This window comes from Miniopterus schreibersii (genome assembly GCF_964146895.1).
Source record: "Miniopterus schreibersii genome assembly, chromosome: 12".
NCBI classification, from domain to species: Eukaryota; Metazoa; Chordata; class Mammalia; order Chiroptera; family Miniopteridae; genus Miniopterus; species Miniopterus schreibersii.
In genome coordinates, this window is record NC_138112.1 from 42,405,656 (window position 1) to 42,425,388 (window position 19,733).

At 49.5% G+C, this 19,733-nt stretch overlaps 1 protein-coding gene across 2 annotated transcripts in view; it reads right to left on the reverse strand.

The window, feature by feature from the left end:
- Positions 1-19,733, reverse strand: part of GALNT18 (polypeptide N-acetylgalactosaminyltransferase 18) — a 275,266-nt gene that overhangs the window by 115,544 nt on the left and 139,989 nt on the right. For both annotated transcript variants that reach the window (XM_081153870.1, XM_081153869.1), the window contains exons 2-3: positions 16,855-17,047; positions 5,168-5,334 (exon numbers count right to left, since the gene is read on the reverse strand). In XM_081153870.1, the coding sequence (XP_081009996.1) occupies positions 5,168-5,334; positions 16,855-17,047 (360 nt within the window). The remainder of the gene's footprint in view (positions 1-5,167; positions 5,335-16,854; positions 17,048-19,733) is intronic.

Sequence of the window (19,733 nt, forward strand, 5' to 3'; positions counted from 1 at the left end):
ATGACTCTACCAACTGCAAGTTCTGGTGCTTCCCTCCCTCTGGAGGTCTGTAAAGGTTGAATCGCTCAGCCCCAGCTGAAGTCATTGGCCCACTGGGAGTCACTGAAAAGCATGGTAATTAAAACCAGGGAGCTCTGAGCTAGGTTCCCACCGTTTCTTTGAGATAAAAAGAAAGAGGAGCAAGGGAGGGCGAGCACTGCTCAGAGCTGCAGGGAAGACGAGGCAAGGCCCCCACTGTGGTGACTGCCTGCAGAGACTGGACAACATAGAAGGAGGGGACTCAGGACTGGCCATCTGACTCCGTGCACAGGTCCTCTGTTCAGGCCTGGTTGGGGTAACAACGAGACGCTCAGCCTCCTGCTCTGCACTCCACCCACTATTCATGCCTTCAACCCAGGATGAGCAGGGAGGTCCCCGGGCCCCACGCTCCAGCTGCAGTGCAGATGGTGGACAGGAAGAGAACCTCCCACTGCATCAGAATGCTCTGGGAAGCTTATTAAAATGCAGGTGCTGAGCAATTGCCCCAGACCCCAGAATCAAGACTCATTCATTCTTTCCACTGAATCAACATTGATTGAACACCTACAAGTACCAGGTACTATTCTAGGAGCTGGAGATACAGCAATGAACAAAACACATCTCCCTGTCTTCATGGAACTTACATACTAGTGGAGAGAAAATGTCCAAATAAATAAGGGAAATGAGTGAGTACAGTATATCAGGTGATGATAGGTGCTCCAAAGGGAAACAAGCAAGGAAGAAGTGAGGAGCAGCAGAGGCAAGGGCTCCCACTTTAAATAGGGTGATGAGGCGGCACTTGAACAAAGACCCAAAGAGACAAAGGAACAAGTTATGCAGATATCAAGGGGCAAGAGAACAGAAAGTGCAAATGTCCTGGGGTAGGAATGTGGCTGATCTGAAATTCCATAGTTTTAGTCAAGCTCAGACACTGAAGTCTGAGGTCACTGTAGCATAGTGTCAGCATCCTGTACAGGAGTCAGCCCCTGAAAGAGCGAAGCTTGTCTAGAACATTGCTTACGAGGCAGAGAACAGGGACTCGGACTCCCACACAAGGACCATCTGCAGAGCCTTCAGCCCTCGGTTTCCGAGTCAGCTAAAGGTGCAAAGGGCTTGGATGGAGAAAGCAGTAATCAACTGCCCCTTTCCCGTGCTTATGGAAACACAGCCTAACCCCAAAGCAATGGTGCTGGGGAGGGGGTTGCAAGGCCCCAGGACACAGAGCCTGCAGCAAACGCCTGAAGGAAGGCTCAGTGAGGAGAATTCTGAGAGCTCTGTCCTCCAGATCCACTTACAGTTTTAAACACCACCGTCCCTTCCATCCTGCGGTATCTCATTCAGGCCTCCAAATAAACCCGAGGTAGGAATTATACTTCCCAATTTTATAGATAAGGAAAATAGGATTCACAGAGGTTAGAACTCACAGCTAGGAAGACGCTAGACAGCTGGAACCGAAAAGGTGGCCAGATGCCAAATCCTGTGCCCTTCCCCCCGGGAAAGGGAAGAACAAGGGCTGCCCCTAAGCAGTGGCTACAGGCCAGCTGCTGCTGCTTTGTTGTTCTATTTTTATTGTCATTTAACTCACTCTTAGGACCATGCAGCTTACGTGGCACTTTCACTCCCATTCCCTCAATTTATCCTCAGTGACCATGGGATGGACAAGGCAGGGCAGGGCCTGATGTCCTCACATGGCACATAAAAAAAAAAAAAGCAAAAGTCTAACGACTAGGAAGTGGTAGAGCTGAGACTGGAAACCGAGTCTTGTTATGTTGCATCCACATTTTACACTTATTTGCATGAGTCCTTGATGTCAGGGGCTAGATCTGGTCCATCATTCCCTCATGTTCTTGGCCCAGGCCAGACACTCTATAAATGTCTGTGAACTGAGCTGAGTGGGCCCGATGTGAGAGAAATGGAAGTCCTGTGCTGAGTGAGAGATGCCAAGAGAAGCAGGCCCCCAGTGGAGCCTGCCCAGGACCTGGCCACAGCCGCCCCCCAGCAAGCCAGGCTGGGCTGGTGTGAAGAGCCCTTCAGCCCTCTGCTAAGGCTGGAGACAGCTCTCTTCCTCCTAGAGCCAGTCCCATTCCTGAGACTCTCTGTCCGTGGAGTATTTGTCATCCAGATTCTCCTGCCGTTCCTTCTCTGTCTCTCACCAGTCAGGCCCCTTCCTCCCGACTCCTACATGTCTTACACTTGGTGTTCTCTCAACTTCTATTTTTTGTTCATCTCTCTTCTCTTTGCCAACCTCTCCTACCAGCCAATGGCTTCAATTACTCTGCGTACACGGCTTCAAATCCACGTCCCCACATTTTCCGCTTGAGCTGTGCAGTAGGCTATGTATGTGACAGTCTCCTGGAAATGAGGGTGGGGCCGGTGAGGGGTGCGCTGACAGTGTGCAGTGCAGAGTCACACCCCAACCGTGTCAGCAGGTGAGGCAAGCACGAGGGGAGGGGGGATTGCCATCCCCATCCAGAGGAAGAAACTGAGACTCTGGAGGCTGAGGGGTGTTTCCGTGGTCACCCATGCATGGTAGAGGGAGTCTTGGAACCCAAGACTGTAGACTTCAGCCCAGAGTTCTTTCTCTTCGCACCATGCGCTGAAAATGCAACATGTGCAAAAGCAAAGCTACATCTTAGTCAGCAAGTCAGAGGATCTCAACCAGAGCTGTGCAACAGAATCATTAAGGATGCTTGGTAAAAAAGAGGTGGCGAGATTCCACCCCAAACCTATCGAATTAGACCCCTTTGGGAGAGACTTCTGTTTGTTTTAGCTTTACATTTTGAAGTAATTACAGATTCACAGTAAAGTACATAGCAATGTACAAGGATGTCCCAGGCACCCTTCAGCCAGCCTCCCCCAACATTAACATCTCACACAATTACAGTACAGTATCTAAATGGGGACACTGATGTTGCCACAGTCTGCAGAGCTTGTTCAGATCTCTCTCCGCAGATCTCTGCCCATATTTTGTCATGTGTGGCTTTGGGTAACCACCACCACAGTCAAGCTACTCAACTGCACTGTCACCACAGTGCTCCCCACAGCTCTGGGTTTGAAAGTTCCCCTTCTCTGATGAAAAACCCCTGTACCATCCCCCTGCTCCTCTTGCCTCCCTCTCCTGGGAATGCACCATAATCCTCTCGGTCAGCCTGGCTTGAAACTGAGCCACCACCCACCAGCCCCTCTGGCCCAGCTGCTCATGGCCTGTTAGTCAAGAGATCCAACAGTGCTTCCTTCCTAGAGTCTCTCAGGCCCATATCTTGCCCTCAATCCCATACCCACAACTACTCCAGGCCCCTTGCTTTCTTGACTGTCCTGCTGCAATTGCCTTCTCAGTCAGTTCCCTTTTTTTAGATGTTGCTTCCCCCCAACCAATGTCATAAACCACAACCAAATCTCTCCATTGCCCAGTCCTGACTGCATCATTCCTCTTACCAAAAACTTCCAACGGTTACTGCCGTTTACAAAATAAAGTCAAACTCTTTAAATTCAAATATGAAATCCTCTATATCTGGCTCACTTTCTGTATCCAAATTTCTCAAACTCAATATCAGCTTTCCCCCTCTTCTTCTCCACAAGGATTAAAGACCAGAGGTATCCTTAAGGCCATGATAAGGTTCTCACCATGAGGAAGAAATGGAAGACTCCAAGGTGTCCTTCTTCCTGGTATTTCATTCCCTTCTCTCTTTTGTGATACGAGGAAGTGCAGTGGAAGGGGGCCTGGGGATGCCTCTTGCTTGAGGCACCACCCTTGGAAGGATGTCTCTCCACCCCTTGCCTTCTTACAATGTAAGAGGTGAGGGGGGACAGCCGGTCTGGATGGAGCTAGGTAGGGGGATGGGCAGGCTATCCTCATGTTAGCCTCTGGGGAATGAGAGCTTTTTAGGCATCCATTCCTTGGACCCAAGCGAGGTGATGGTAGGTAGCTACCGAAGACGTCGAAGCCGGTTCCCTTCCTGTCTCCCTCATGATAGAAAATCACCTTTAACACCATGCCATCCATTTGCTGCCATCCTTTGATGCCCTTCCCTTTCTTCACATCCATGGAGTAATGAGAGTCAATGATTCATAAGCACTGCCCTCGAGAAAGCTCTAAAATCTGCTTCGCAGAGCTCTTCCTACACTACTTACTACGTGATGATAAAATAAAAGAGAAAATTTGCTTATTGAGATTAAATATATTTCAATTATCTGATATGTTTCCGCTTTAATTGATAACATAATGCAAATTGCCCATCTGAACTTCTCATTACAGCAACTGATTCACGGGAAATTTACTGCCTGGCGCCAGAGAGCGTGCTAAAGATAACACAGACCCTGGGACACTACGATCCCATGGCCCAGCAGTCTATTTTTAACATCATGCGCTATCTAAAGCACATCCGTATTAATGGTCTTATCAAGAGCACTGGTTTTCAACTGCCTCAATCCATGGTCTCTAAGTTTGGGGAACATTATGGGTGTAGGATATAGGTGTGGGGGGAATCAGAGGCATGGAGTACTTATCAAGGGAAAGAGGTGGCTGGTAGTGTCTAGAAAGGAGGAGATAGTAATCTGAAGGCCTTGATAAGCATTTGTGGGCCACCCAGGACTTTGATAGGGCCAGATGGAGAAGGGAGCAGGGGATCCAGCAAAGAGGCTAGACTTTTCAATAGTTCCATTGCTGTTGGGTTACACATCCACTGCCATCCCCACCATCAACACCACCCTGGCCTCTACCACCACCAGCACCAACTCCTCTGCCATCGCCACCACCACTGCAAAGGCAAAAATAGTGAACAGTCTTCTAGGTGAAGGTCAAGCAATAACACTAAAAATAAAATGATGCCTCACAGAAGAGTGACTGTAAATGTTCACTGTGTCTGTGGTCAGGGAAGAGATCAGGGTTATTTATACCATTACGAGAGAATGCAGGAGGGAAGAGAGGAAGGTAAGACAAAGCTTGGGGACCAGACCACAGTGGGGTGCAAAGCAGGCATCCCTATGGATTAAACCTTCCGGAGCAGTGACCGCCATGAATCTCTCATCACTGAGGCCACGTCCCAGAGCGGGAGCAGCCATGGAGAGCCTTGAGAGAATAAGAACCCCGAATGGAGGCTGAACACTTTGCTCGGCTGTCAGCCACAGGGCAAGGAGCTTGAACACTCACCATTACTGCTGTTGTCATCCACCAGGATGATCTCCTTGAGCAGGTGTGAAGGCGTGCGTTCGATGGCTGAGTGGATGGAGCGCAGAAGCACTGACAGGGCTTCGTTGACAAAGATGAACACGATGCTCACCTCTGGCAGGCTGGCAGGGAACGAGAGGTTGCGGCACCTGGAAAGAAGAATAGCCAGGATCTTACATCTTCCTGCAACATCTCTGGGGGCACCCCAGCTGCTGGCCCACCCTATGTCTTGGCTCCAGCTTTCCTGAAGGGCTCACGAATCCAGATTCTTCCCAGGGCCTCTTCTTTGATACACTTAAGCCAAGCCCCAAGTGTGCAGCAGACTAGCTCACAACCATTAAAACTGCCCCGCAACAGAGTCTGAATTTGGCAATGCCTATCCCAGCTGAAGAATTGTGCCCTTAGCACCTAGTGCAGTGCCTGGACCCAGCAAGTGATCAGAATGTTGACTGGAAGAATGACTAAACATTTCTAAAACCAACAGGATGGAAAATGCAACTAAAGAAAAGTCTTAGTATTTCCAAAATGGCAGCCAGTGCCTAAGTGAGGCCAGACCTTATGATCTGTCTCAGGAGGGAACTACGTCTCTTCCCAGGGACTTCTGCCAGAATCCACCCTGGCTCACTCCAGCAGGCATAGTGCCTGGGGCCTCCCCTGTCCTTCCTTCGTCACAGGGATGCAGCCTTCAGAGCCAGGTTGAAGTTAGAGTCCGAGCCTCACCATGAATGAGTGAGGGATGGAAGGACAAGTCCAGTCACATTTCACAGGTGAGGAAACCAAGGTTCAGAGAGGCTGAGGCCCTACCATGATTTATCTTCCAAGATAGAATATCAACTCTGGTCTTCTGATATTGACACCAGGGTTCTTTCCTTGAGAAGAAAGAATTGTGGGAGAGACTGCCTGCCTCTAACTGCCCCATTCCCCCCTCACTCCACTGGAACCCTGAAGCCATGTGGAGATCTCTTACCCAAAGGACATGAGGCAAATTCATGAAAGCTTGCATTCCATTCCGCATGGGAAGAGGAACACGCAAGCCTGAAATCAGACCCCATAAAGAGGCCAAACAATAAGAAGGGCCATGGTTTCCCACGGACGTGTCCAATTCCTTCCCCTGCAAGCACTGCCTCAGTGGGCAGGAAACCACTGCTGGTGCCCTTCCCTGGCTGAAACTAAATGCTGTTCTGGAAGGCACCGAGATCCCTCCTTTGGGAGAGCTGAATGAAAGGACAGAGCGGCAATGGCAGCCCTGTCCCAGGCCCTGAGCTCAGAGAGGGACTGCCTACTCCCACCACCAGCCACTGAAGGCGCCAGGGGTTCAGCGCTGGTGACCATGTTGCACTGCTCCGAAGTGGGAGGCCCAGCCAGGTTAGGACATGCCAGAGTAAGCATCACAGCACAGGGCTTCTGTTTGTCAGTAATTAAAGTGCTGCGGGATAGGAACAGGCCTGCTCTTCCTTAGTGAGCGAGGAAGGCTGTGGGATAGCCAGCCGGAGCAATTTGGAGATATCACCGTGGGGCCCCAGCCTGCTTAAGAGGAGGAGATTAATAAACTAAAATCACCGTCTCTATGGTTACCAGAAATTTTTACAGAAACTTCTCCCATTCTATTTCAAGCTCTCCTCTCTCACCAAAAAGGGCTGGAGGATGGGAAAGAATGGAGCCTTTTCCCAAACCCGCTTCACACTTACAATTTAATAAGGCCATCAGATTGGCGTAGAGCTCATTCATTGCTGTATTTACTGGAATAAATGTTTACTGAGCTTCTTCCCTGCGGTAGGTTCTGTGCTGAGGACGCAGGAGAATGTGGGTAAAGTGCCTGTCCTCACGGGGCTTACGCTTCTACAGGGAAACACGTAAGCACGGAGCAAACAAGAGCCACAATCTCATGTAAGTGCTGAGATGAAAAGTCACACAGGCTAAGAGGACGGCTACTCTAGAAGTGGTCAGGGAAGGGCTGGGAGAGGAGGAGAGATCTTACCAGAAACTCAAATGCCACACAAAAGTGAGCCCTGCAAGGCCCCGGGGGGGGGGGGGGCAAGGAAACAGTGGAGAAGAAGGAGGGGGAGCAAAGCAGCTCACGCGGCTGCAACGAAGGGACAAGAAGATGGGGAGGTGGCGGGACAGCCTTCTGAAGGAGAAAGGCTGGACTGGCTCTGTAAGCTCATCACACCCCTTCCAAAATTTTGTTGCCATGAATACGATTTTTACAACAGCAATGAAAAGGTTTGTGGTAAACAGTCAAATAATTCTTGTGGCTTGTGCTTTCCTACGGCTGTCAAGACCAGCGGCTGGCCTTTGCTTAGACTTGGGAGCTGACATAAGCAGTAACACACAACCTACTTGCTAATTGCATTTTAAGAAGAATATCATATATGGTCACACTGCTAGCAGTGACCTTTTCTTTTCTTTTATAAAAGTGTAATAAACAGCTCCCAATAAGGTCAGTCTATGGGTACAAGTTCACTGTCCTCCCACTAACTCTTCCAGCAATAAGGACTATGACCCTGTGCTCCTCTCCAGAGGTTTCCTCTCAGTTCTGAGACCCCCTCAAACCAGAGCTCCAGGCTGTTCCCAGATGTTTTCCAGAGTTACAGGTTAACTGCCTTCCCCTACTATTTTCCCCTTCTTAATTCTCAACATAACTACTCCATGTCCCCCTTCCGAGGAGACCAAGGTGAATTTCTCCCAGCAATGGCCCTGCCTGTCCTGATGGTTTGAGCCAGTGTCTACAAGTGGTCCCCTGATGGGCTTCCTCCAAGTAGAATGGAAATGTTATATTCATTTTAACATAAACTCCACTGATCACTGTTTTCATATGGAAGACTCTTTTGAACGTAGGCTTTTCTATGACAAACCCTTTTGAACATAACAGATACCTAGAATAGCATATCATTTATGTGTGTTTACTGTCTTTCTCCCTCTACTGTAAGGACCCTCCCTGAGAGCAGTGACTTTATTTTGCTACTGTGCTATCTTCTAAGCTTAAACCAGGGACCCGGGCACATAGTAGGTTTCTGGAATTAAACAAAACTGACAGGTTTGTTTATTTATATAAGGCCTACATTTTACACATGGGCCACTGATCTCTTTTCATAAGAGAATGTTCCCTTTTCTTATGAACCTCCTGCTGTAGGACAGTGCAGGCCTCTCCCCACAGCAGGTCCTTCCTCTCCTGTTCTCCCTCCTCTGAACTTATGGCCCCATTCCTCACATCCAGTCTCCAGCAGTCCTCAGTTTCTCGCCTGGAATTAAGTGATCCCTCCAGGCCAAATGTCCTTATCTCCTTAAATCCTTCCCTCTCCCTCTCCTGGGAGCTGCTCAGGGCCCTCCCAGCACTTCAACCAGCACTGGCCTCCACCCAAGGGCTCTGCCTCTCCCAGTCACACTGCTGAGATGTTCTCTCCCAGCACCTATGCCCTCGGGGCCAGGCCATGCGCAGGCCTCTGCCCCCAGACCCTGCCCCCCTGCCTGCTCCGGGCGTCTTCTCCGAACACTGCTTCTCCACGTGCCTCTCCAGAGAAGGGCCAGAGGACATGAGCGCCAGGGCCGCCACACAGGTGTCCTACCCTAGTTACACTCCTGAGAAAGGCTGACTTTAGGAGACCAGTCCCTTACTCATTTTGAGAAGAGGCACATTCTCTTGTAAAATTAAGCCATAAAAGTTCCCTTTTTACTTTCATTCTCGTTCAAAGTCGAGCCATTTCCCACGAGAGAGAAAAACAAGGCATTTCTGAGAGGGGAGCACTGTGTCTGTCTAACAAGCTGGGATTGATGGTCGCGGTAAACTCCACTGCACCGATCTCCGCGCCCGGCAGGCGATGAAGGGACAAGAGCGGCTATGTAGGAAGCCTCTCAGCAGAGCCCCCCAAGGCTGTTCTGAGCTGTTTATGAGGCGAGTTTATATCAAGAGCTCCAGTGCCATTACTGCGAGAGGCCGGGAAGCAGTGGCAGACTAAGCGAGGCCAACCCAGGCTCCTGGCCACGGTATCTCACCCAGGGCAGCAGCCAGACACCTCCGTATGGCATCTCAGAGTCTCCCCTCCCTGACCTCAAGTTCCCAGGCCATCAGAGCGATGAACACTTACTCCCTGCCTTACTCCAACAATAAGAACAGACCATCCAATAAGCCAGAGGGGTAAAGGAGGGGATAAAGGTGGCAGGGCCTTCAGGGATCTGGCAAGACACCACCCTTAGCTCAGATGTGGAGGAGACAGTGGACATCTGAGAATGGGGAGTGTTAACAGTCTGTAAGGAAGAGAAGTGGGCCAGCTGATCTAGGAACAGAGTCTGGCACAGGAATCGCTGACAGGGGAACTGCTAAGTAGACGTGATCATCAAGACATCCAGCTTCCATCCGGAGGCAAAAGTTCTATAAACATCCTATCAGGTGACTCTACCAATTTAGAGAAGGGATCTGCTGTATCAGATGTAACTGCAAGTAGGACAACAGGAAAACAAATCACTTAAAATATAAACAGTCAACAGGAAGCAGGGAGACTATTTGTTCCTGCATCTTAGAAATTCAGGGAAAATGGGATTCCTGGAGCTACGTGGACATCCACTCACCACTCAGGGAACAAAAGTCAGCTGGCTGTGGTGGAAAAGCCACAAAGGGACTGAGTGTCTCCATGTGGTGGGTTTGTTGGTGCGGTGGACAGATTTGTGGCAAGGAGAGCTAAGGAATGTGGGGGAAAGAAGGACTTCCTTTTCAGAAAAAGTCCGGGTATCTTTGCTCTCCAGCAGCGCCTGGTGTCCTTCTCTGATGCCTAGGGGCAGGGGAGAAGCCACCCTCCAGGACCTCAGAGTGGTCTGTCCTGTGCCTGCCTGGCCTTCCTCTCATCTAGTGCCAGGGCAGCCAGCCTGTCCCATGTGGCTCCTTGTCCACAGAGTGGTCCTTCGGGGAGTTAAAGTCATGATAGCATCCCCCAAGCCATCTCTCTTACAAATCAGAGACCCAGATAATAAAAGTAACAAAAAGTTGCCTGGCATGAGTGGCTCAGTTGGTGAGCATAGTCCTGCGCATCAAAAGTTGCCAGTTCGATCCCCAGTCAGGGCACATACCTGAGTTGCAGGTTTGATCCCCAGTTGGGGAGCCTACAAAAGGCAATCAATCGATGTTTCTACCCACCCCCCGCCCTCTCCCCCTTTCCCTCTCCCTCTCTCCTTTCCTCTCAGGCGAGGATTAAAAAAAAGTAACAAAATTTAAATAGCAGTTCTACATGTGTCAGGCAGTGTTCTAAGAGCTCTACGTATATTACAATTTTATCTTTGTATTACTATAGCTAATTAACAGACAGGAAAACCAAGGCACAGAGAAACTATGTAACCTGCTGGAAGTCAACCAGCTTGTAAGTGAGAGACCTGGCCTTGGAACCCAGGGAACCAGGCTTTAAATATTATTCTATAACCTAAGCAGAAGCTGCATTAGTTTGTCATGTTATTCAATTTTTCTCCTACGTTGTTCTCCTCTAAACATTCTCTACTTTCTCTGTACCCCTTATAATCCATTTCTGCAGTTGTGATCTGAGTAGCAGAGGAAAACAAAACTGTCACCTCTCCTTTTTAAGACATTTTACCTCTGTTAACATAGCTAAAGCCTTGGCTGGGTAGCTCAGTCGGTTAGAGCATCATCCCAATATGCCAAGGTTGTGGGTTGGCTTTCTGGTCAGGGCACATATAAGAAGCAACTGATGAATGCATACATAAGTGGGACAACAAATTGATATTTTTCTCTCTCTCTCTTTCTCTCTAAAAAAATAAAATCAATTAAAAGCTGCCCACATTCCTTGGCTTTTGGTTCTTTTCCAACTTCAAAGCCAGCAGCGGCTGGTCAAGTCCTCACATTACCATCTCTGACTCTTCTACCTCTCTCTTCCACTTTTAAGGGCCCATCCAGATGATCCAGGAGAATCTTATTTTGAAGTCAGCTGATTAGCATCCCTAATTCCCTCTGCACCTTCCTTCTTTGCCGTGTAACATACCATATTCACAGGTTCCAGGCGTCAGGATGTGGACATCCTTGGGAGGCCATTATTCTACCTGCCACGCACACCTGTGAAGTCAGCCCTGCTGGCCCCCAAAACTGAGATCTTAGCTGTCTCTCTAGGGACCATGATGGCACATGCAACCCAAACACAAAAACCTGTGGCCACACCCAGAGTGGTGGCAGCAAACACCCACAGCCACCTTGGAGGGACCCTCGCCTGCTCTCAGACGGGCTGAGCCCCGGGTTCCGGCTGCATTCTCTCTGCTGTAATCCTGTCTTGCTCTTTTTCTCTTAGGTGTTCACACAAGATCTGCCCAGGGCTCCTTTGTGGGTGTGTAGGTGTGGATCTGTCCTAGCGGCTCCCACCTGGAGCTGCAGAACAGAGTCTATCTCCTTTACCAAGCCTCATGCCTCAGCCTCAAGCCCTAACCCACCTGTCGGCGGGACAGCCAGTCCACCCTACCCCTGAAAGGGAGGGAGCGGACCTCGGGGGACTGTTGGAGGGAAAGGGGACATCATTTACTTAGGAGACCCAAGATCTGCCGAGGGAAGCAGGAAGCAGCACCTGCCAGGGCTCTGCCCCGAGCTACCTCGGAGGGAGGCCAGAGTTGCCATGGCAACGTGACAGCCCTGAAGCTTGACACTGGAAGGCCCCTTCTCCGCCGCTCACCCAAATGCCCCCGGGCTCTGTTTGAAAATAACAACCGCCGCCTGTAAAAAAAGATTGGCATGTGCTTGCTGTTGTGAAACTGATGGTCACCCACATGCCCCTGCCTGAGCCGCTGTCACTGGGGTGGCAAGCTTGCTTTAACTGCCACCCCCATGATCATCCTTCACCAGAACCACAACCCGTCTTCTCAAAACCCATCCACATCCCAGAAGGTGTCTCCTCCACCCTCCCTCTCCATCTCTCAGGCAAAGGACTTCCCTGATCTCTTCCTCACACCCTCACTTAAAACACACACACACACACACACACACACACACACACACACAGACCCCTCTGATATTTAATTTACATGCAAAAATGCACAGATCTTAAGTACATAGTTTGATGTGTTTTGACAAATGTATATACCTCTGGAGTCCACACGCCAATCAAGATTTGTTTTTCCCTTTTTCTATTTTGACTCCTGGGAGGTTACTTTGATGCCTACAGATGAGGAGGAGGAGGGTGGATGCTGGGAGCAGGAGCCACAGGGCGTTTGGAGCTTGCTTGCACCTGGGGTGTGAGCAATAAAGCAAAGTCCAGCCAGGCTGAGGCGCAGCTTTTCTCCCCTTCAGTCCTGAGGTCCTGGTGTCCTCCCAATCCAGAAAGCAAGCAGGCAAGCCCCACCCAGATCTGTCAAGGCTTCTCCTGGGACGAGGTCCAGGAGCCTCCCCAGTGATATAGTCAATGTCCTGTCTCCCAGGGTTTTCCCACCGGGATGGCCAGGGGCCTTGACAACAATGCAGAGAGAATGAAAGGCATTTTGATTTCCCCCAAAGCAAAGTATCCTGGCGCCCAGAGGAAGTTTGTTCTCTCTCTGCCCAAAGAGCCCAGGTGAGGCTGAAAAAACTACCACACTTCCACTCACCAGGCTCTGTCTCCCTGCCAGGGAGGCCATCAAGTGAGGCCCTGACTTACTAGGATCCTGCAAGGATGGCCCCTCCCCAAGGAGGCCAGGAGATCGGGCGAGTTTTCAGATCGCCTGCCTTATACTCTGGATTCCCACTGCAGCGCAAGCTCCTTAAGGTTTGCCTGGCACATAGTAGGTGCTCAATAATGATTATTGGATGAATAAATTAATGAAACTTAGCAACGAGTTGGATGGTCATTTTTCCTTCTGGTTATGTCTTATCCTGTGTGTAAGGCACTGGGCACAGTTCAGTCCTCTCTCAGATAGTGACAAGGTAAGTAATTTTTCAGCCTGCCCCCCCCCCCCCGCCCAAACAAGAGAGAAAAATACAAAATAAGGCACTGGCCAGAGGTGAGGAGAGAAAGGATGGGGCAGGATCTGGAACATCCACTTTCTGGTCCAGGAATAAAGCTAAGTATAACGTCAGGGTTAGAACTTGGAAGAGCAAAGCCAAGAATATAAAGAGCCAAGTGCAGACTCCAAGGACGCCTCCAGGGGTAGACATCCCCAAGGGTAAATCAAAGGTGACGGGAGGGAGAGGCTCAAGGGCTGGGCCTGAAGCAAGATGCACCGGCGTGACTCTTCGGGAGGTTGGCATTTAGCAGGGGGCTTTCTCTCCCATGGGGTCTTCTCTTCCCCACCCATCTGCTCCAAATCCCATTAGCTGTAGCCAAGGCATCACTCTTTGCCCAGATAACGGGTTTCATGTTCACGAAAACAATTTTTCCAACACTGAGAGGCAGACCTTCCCGACCACATGAACTGATCAGCTCAGTGCTATATACTGTTAAAGCAGCCCCGCTGCCCCCAATTCCTGTTAGAGTGACACAAACTGACACCTGAGGCAGCAAAGCACTGTGACGGTTACAAGCACGAACTCCTTTGCCGGACTACCTGGGCTCAACCCCCAGCTCCGCCAACTAGTGACCTTAAGCAGATTATATAATCTCTCTGTACTCAGTTCCCTCTTTTGTAAAATGGAGACTAATAATACTACTGTGAAATTAAAGAAATATATATATATATTGGTCTGCCCCCAGTTCCTGCTAATATTTGGTCTTTGACCCTGGTTCCTGACACCGGGCTCCTAAAACCCTTGGAATCTCCTGGATGATGAGAGCATGTTTTGGTCTAATGAAGTGACTCTTAATGGGCTCCTACATGAGGGCTGGTTCCCAGAAAGACCAAGCCATGATCAGAAGTTTGAAACTTTCAGCCCTACTTCCTATCCTTTGGAAGGAGAAGAGGGGCTGGAAAATTAGGTAATAATTAATCATGCCTATATGATGAAGCCTCCATAAAAATCCCCAAAGTATGGGATTCGGGGAGCTTCTAGGCTGGTGAACACAGCCACTTACTGGGAGGGTGGCACACCCCAACTCCTCAGGGACAGAAGCTCCTGCGCTTGGGACCCTACGCATCTCTTCACCTGGCTGCTCATCCATAACCTTCATCAAATCCTTTATGATAAGACTGATAAACATAACTTAGTTTCCCTGAGTTCTGTGAGCCATTCTAGCATATTATTGAACCCAAGAAGGGGTGGTGGGAACCCCAATTTAAGTCAGTTGGTTAAAACTACAGATGCAAGTGACAACCTGGGACTTGTGACTGGCATCTGAATTGGAGGTTGTCTGGGGAACTGAGCCCTTAACTTGTGGGCTAACTCCAGGTCGTCAGTGTTGAAACTGAATTGAATAGTAGGACACCCAGCTAGTGTCAGAGAATTGGTTGGTGTGGGGGGAAAACTGCACATCTGGAGCCAGAAGCATTATGAGCATGACAGTAAGGAAAGGAGCGAAGGAAAGCCACGCATTTTTCCTAGACAAGTACCTATTCCAGAGCTAACCGTGAGGAATCAAAGAGTTAATATAACCAAAGTGCCAACCATGTCCCTGAAAATATGGTTCGTGCTATAAAAATGTTTGCCAGCATAATCTGAAATAGGGTGATAGTAAGGAAAATAAGTTTAAAAGATGTTTCCAAAATGAGTTAAGCAGGATAAGCCTAGCAATGACTTTGCTACAAGGCAGGAATGTTTTTATGAAAATTTACAGACAAAGAGAGGCACTGTTTTACCTCCGCACAGGCCTGTTTGAAGTGGTCCCCAGCAGCTCTCCAATCTGGGGGGTGCCTGGCATGGAGGCTGTAAACGGAGCCTCCGAGTACTTGTGCAAAGAGGAACCGTGTTGATAAGCCATTGAGGGGGCCCGGGTGGGGGAGCGCAGAGGCTCCGCTCCGCGTCTTCTCAGAGGTCCAGTTCTTCAGCTATAAACAGGGGCTGGCAAAAGTCGCCCTGCCCACAGGGGAGGTGTGGGTGTCCGTCCTACAATTCAATTCAGCTTCAACACTGCCTACTAAGCTAAAGCTTGGTACAGAGGGAAAGCCTTTCTATTGTGATCACTGCGCCTTTCCAGCGGCTCAAGAGGAAGCTGCAGATTCTGACCTCCTGGAGTCCTGCAGAAACACTCTCTCAGCAAACTCAGGAGGTGTAGGCTGCCCCTGAAAATGCGCTTCCTCCAGAGGGGAGCGTGCTTGCCAGGGAGCCCTGCCCTTCTGAGAACGGCCACATAGGCTCTGTACCCACCAGCCCCAGCTGTTTCTCTCCCCTGGGAGTAGAAAGAAAAGGCCTGCAGGGCACCTCTCTCAACGAAGGGCAAAGGTGTGAGCTGGGACATTACTCTTGCCCTTTCTGCTCCTCAGTTTCCATGACTCTGAATGGGAAGAACACACCAGTTCCTTCACTACCTTCACTGCAGGCTGGTGAGGTCCAAATGGGAAGGGCATTCTCAGCAAGTCAAGCCCTGTGTAAATACCTGTCATTGTTACAGCCAAGGGTCTCTCTGCTTCCCCCTCGGCCCCTTCAGTCTGTTCTCAACACTGCAACCAGAGGGGCCTTAGAAAATGACAACCAAAGCGCATTATTAACCTGCTCAAGCTCTTCCCACAGACCCCCATCTTACAGAGTAAAAGCCACACGCCTTGCAGCTGCCCACAAAGCCCCTCTCCTGTTGCAGGCTGGCCCGACCTCTCTTCCCCACTTTATGTTTCTCCAGAGCACTGGCTGTCATCTAACATGCTCCATAGTTCCCTTCTTTGTTTTGTTTACAGTCTGTCTTCCCCCAACTAGAATGCAAGCATATGAGGGCAAGGACTCCTAAATGCTCTGTTCACTGCTCTATCCCTGGGCCCAGCCTATGCTGGCACACAATAAGTGCTCAATAAATATCCCTTCAGTGAACATATACTCTTCTCGTCCCTTAGAGGTCCTCAGCTGTCCTTCCATCCCTAGAGCCCAGCCAGATTCTCCCTGGGCCAGGAAAACCCACACACAATTATACAGTGCACAGCAGGTGCTCAGGAAGTGTCTATAGAACTAAACTGAACTCCCTTCCTCAAAAGAACACAGCCCCCAAGCCCAGCAGCAAGGTCTTTCCTGAAAACTCCAGCTATAAGCTCACTGTGCTATGCAGCTTTAAGACAATTTTTAAAATAAAGGGAAAGAGGGGAAAGAAGGTGTGGGGCAAGCTCACAGAAGTTAATGAGATTTTCCCAGCTGTGGTACGTGCCCACATTTTTAATAATTAGGAGTAATAAAAATTCTAACTGAACCTTAAAGGAACATCTCCTGTAACAAAGAGAGAAGTCACGACAGACTTCTCTGTTGGGCGTAATGACTTGTTAGCCCCAGAAGATGGATGTACTTTAAAAAACTAATTTACAGGAAAAAAAATTGTTCATAAAAATGCAACTAATTGGGTTAAAATGACTTTTTAACAGGAATGCTAGATGATCTGGTGCCCTTAAGGAGTAAATTAGGTTATTAATCCTCAAAATCTCAAATGGAAGCAAGCCTTCCCCCTGCTTAGCAGATGGAGAAACTGAGGCTGAGGAAGGAGAAGGGGGGTGGCTTGCCCAATGCTGGCCAAGGGGACAGACCCTGGCTGAAGCAGGAAGGGACTCAGGAGTCCAAATGCCCAGTCCTGGCTCTGTCCCCAGCACTGTGGTGACCCTGCCTCCCCCACAGGCAGGTCAACAAGAGCCCAGCCACTGACTCTGCTCACCCACTGGGTCTGAGGTCAGGCAGGGGCCGGTCGAGAGGCAGGCGGTCACTCAGATAGGCGTTGTAGCCGTAGTACTGGAACTGCTTCAGGGCCATGCGCCGGCCCTCAGGGCTGAGCTCCTGGCCCCAGTGTGCAAACAGAGAGGAGTCTGTGAAGGGCTCAGCTTCGGCCTCCTCGGGCTTGGCGGGAGCCTCTGGAGAAAGAAGGGATAGGAGACAGTGGGTCAGAGTGCACCCCTGCATGTGCCATGACAACCCTTTCCCTTCCTTAGCACTGCTTTGGGTAAAACAATCTTAGTGCCATCTTTCGGGGCAGGGGAGGGGAGAATGGCATCTTTCTGCTTCCTCAAAGTCATTTATCCATCTATCCATGCATTCCTCCACCCAGTAATCACTAGGCTCAAGGGATATAGAAATATACCCACCAGGGCCTAATGAGAAGCTGATGGATGTGACCCTGATGCTCCATGGCTTCAAGCTGAAATCCCCTCTTTTCCCAGCCTGCTTCCCTGCCAAAGGTGCTGGCCCCAACCTGAGAAGGGGGTTTCTGCTTCTCTTTCCTCAGACTGTACTCCACTCCCTGCCGGTCCTGAGCCTGCCCCACACCCAGGTCCCCTAGGTGGGGGGCTGCTCCCTTGCCCAGTTCTTACCAGCCCACCCCTCATCCTGCTGTGAGCTGCCTGACCCCTCCCACCCCCCATGACATTTACTTGGCTGCGAGGACCCCAACCAGACTTCCTCCTGCTGCTTCCAGACTCTGCCCACCAGATTAGGAAACCAGTGGCACAGGGATGGCCAATCCACCCCCAGCGCCCCACATACTCTGGGCACTGCTCATTGAACCCCTGGTAGACTTTGTGGGGGGCAGTCCCCACACCAGGTCAAGAGCTCATGGTTTCCCTGGAACTTTCCAAGAAAATAGAGGGGACATTATTGCCTATAAGAGCAGAGCCTTTGGATTCACATAGACAGGGATTTGAATAAATCCCTGCTCCACCATTCACTGGCGAAAGGGCCACAAGCAAACACTCAATCTCTCCATGCCTTGATTTCCCCACCTGTAATGCAGGAATAATAATACCCATCCACCCGCCCCTGAGATCTGTGAGGGTTACATAAAATAATGAATATAAAGCACTTAGATCAGCATATGGCTCAGAATAAGTTCACAATAATTGCTACAGCAAGAGAAACCAGCAGGTCATTTAAACCCCTCTTTTAAGGGGGTAACAGGCAGGTCTTGCTAGGACATAGGCTGATGGGTCAAGGCTTTGAACTTCATTCCCAGGGACAGGTAGTCAGATTAACCATTCACGGTCAGAAATCAGAGAAACTGGACAGAGATGCCAAGCCCTTTGGATGGTGCCTTGTAGGCTCATAAGTATGATATAAGTGAGAGAGAGCCAGGAGCCTAGAATGAGACAGACCAGAAAGAAGCAGAAGCACTTAGGAACTGCAGAGGCAGACTTGGGACACTTGCCAATGTCCCCTACATAGAGCCAGTAGGTGCATGGCACACCTGTGCCAGGTAACTTAAAGATATAGGTTGGAGGCAGGCAAAGGGCTAGGGTTTTGGGGTCTCCAGGGTTGGGTATATCATCTTGGTTACCAATTAGCTTTAAAGATATAGAAGGAAACTCAGATACATTAAATAGATTAGGATATATTATGGAGTAAAATGCAAACTATGCATGCATTTCTATGACAAAGAAAATGTTTCTAGTAGTGTGGTGGCTGCTCAAAGCTCCATCCGAGAACCGAGGGCACACCTGCTCTCCCCTCCTAGGCATATCTGAAGAGAAGTACAGGGCTGGCATAATCTTGAAGATCCCTTTCATCTCTAAAAAGATGTATGACTCAGCCATTTGGAATGTCGGGTAATAAAAATCTAAATCAGTGAACCAATTGAATCATATAATAGTTAACAGAAATGGAGTTTTACTGCTCTCACATAGATATTACCAAGTAAAATGAGATCAGTTAATGGAAAAATTATGATTCCCAATTAGGCCTGTGTTACATACTATTGCATTATAAACATATTAAAATCCTGGGTTCTGTCTTATGCTTCCACCTTTTTACTCAGTATGGATACAAATGACAGCAAAGTTGAAAGCGGTGGGCCCTGAATGATGAGTTAAGGGCATCTCAACAGGAAGGAGGTGCTCTCTGCTGAGATCCTGCCCAGAGTCAATCTGTGCTGGCTGCTGTCTTTATCTACAGTGATCTCTGCCATGCTCCCGAGTGTGGACTCCATGAGGGCAAGATGACATCTGTCTTGTTCCCTGAGATGGCTTGGCTCCCAGCACAGTATGCAGCTCTTCCAAGAGACTCAATACACACAGGCCATATCTGGCCCACCACATAATTTGTAAATAAAACTTTATTAGAACACAGTCTCAGAGCTACAAGGGCAGAGTTGAATAGGTGCAACAGAGCCTATCTGGCCTACAAAGTGGAAAATGCTATCTGGCCCTTTGAGTGTGCTGTCCCCCTGCTCTACACCTTACATTTGACATCTCTTTGGTACAGAGGCCTTGCCTCTGCTAACTCCATCTGTTTTTCTTTCCTTTCTAAGGACTGGCTAAGAGCCCTGACTTCAGAGATAGAATCCTCGGGTTTATACTCCAGCTCTGCCATTCCTATACCTGTTTCCTCATCTGTAAAATGAGGTTGATAATAACAGTCCCCTCTTCATAGAACATTTGTGTATGTTCAGAGATGGTCCATGTAAGGAGCTTAGCATGGCACCTGGCACACAATGTTACCTCAATAAATGTTCACTACTAAGGCCCACGAAGCCCCGTAGCCCCACCGGGGTGCTTTTCCACCAACACCTCTTGAGTTCGGATGGGGAAGATTGTCCTGCCCTGAGGTCCT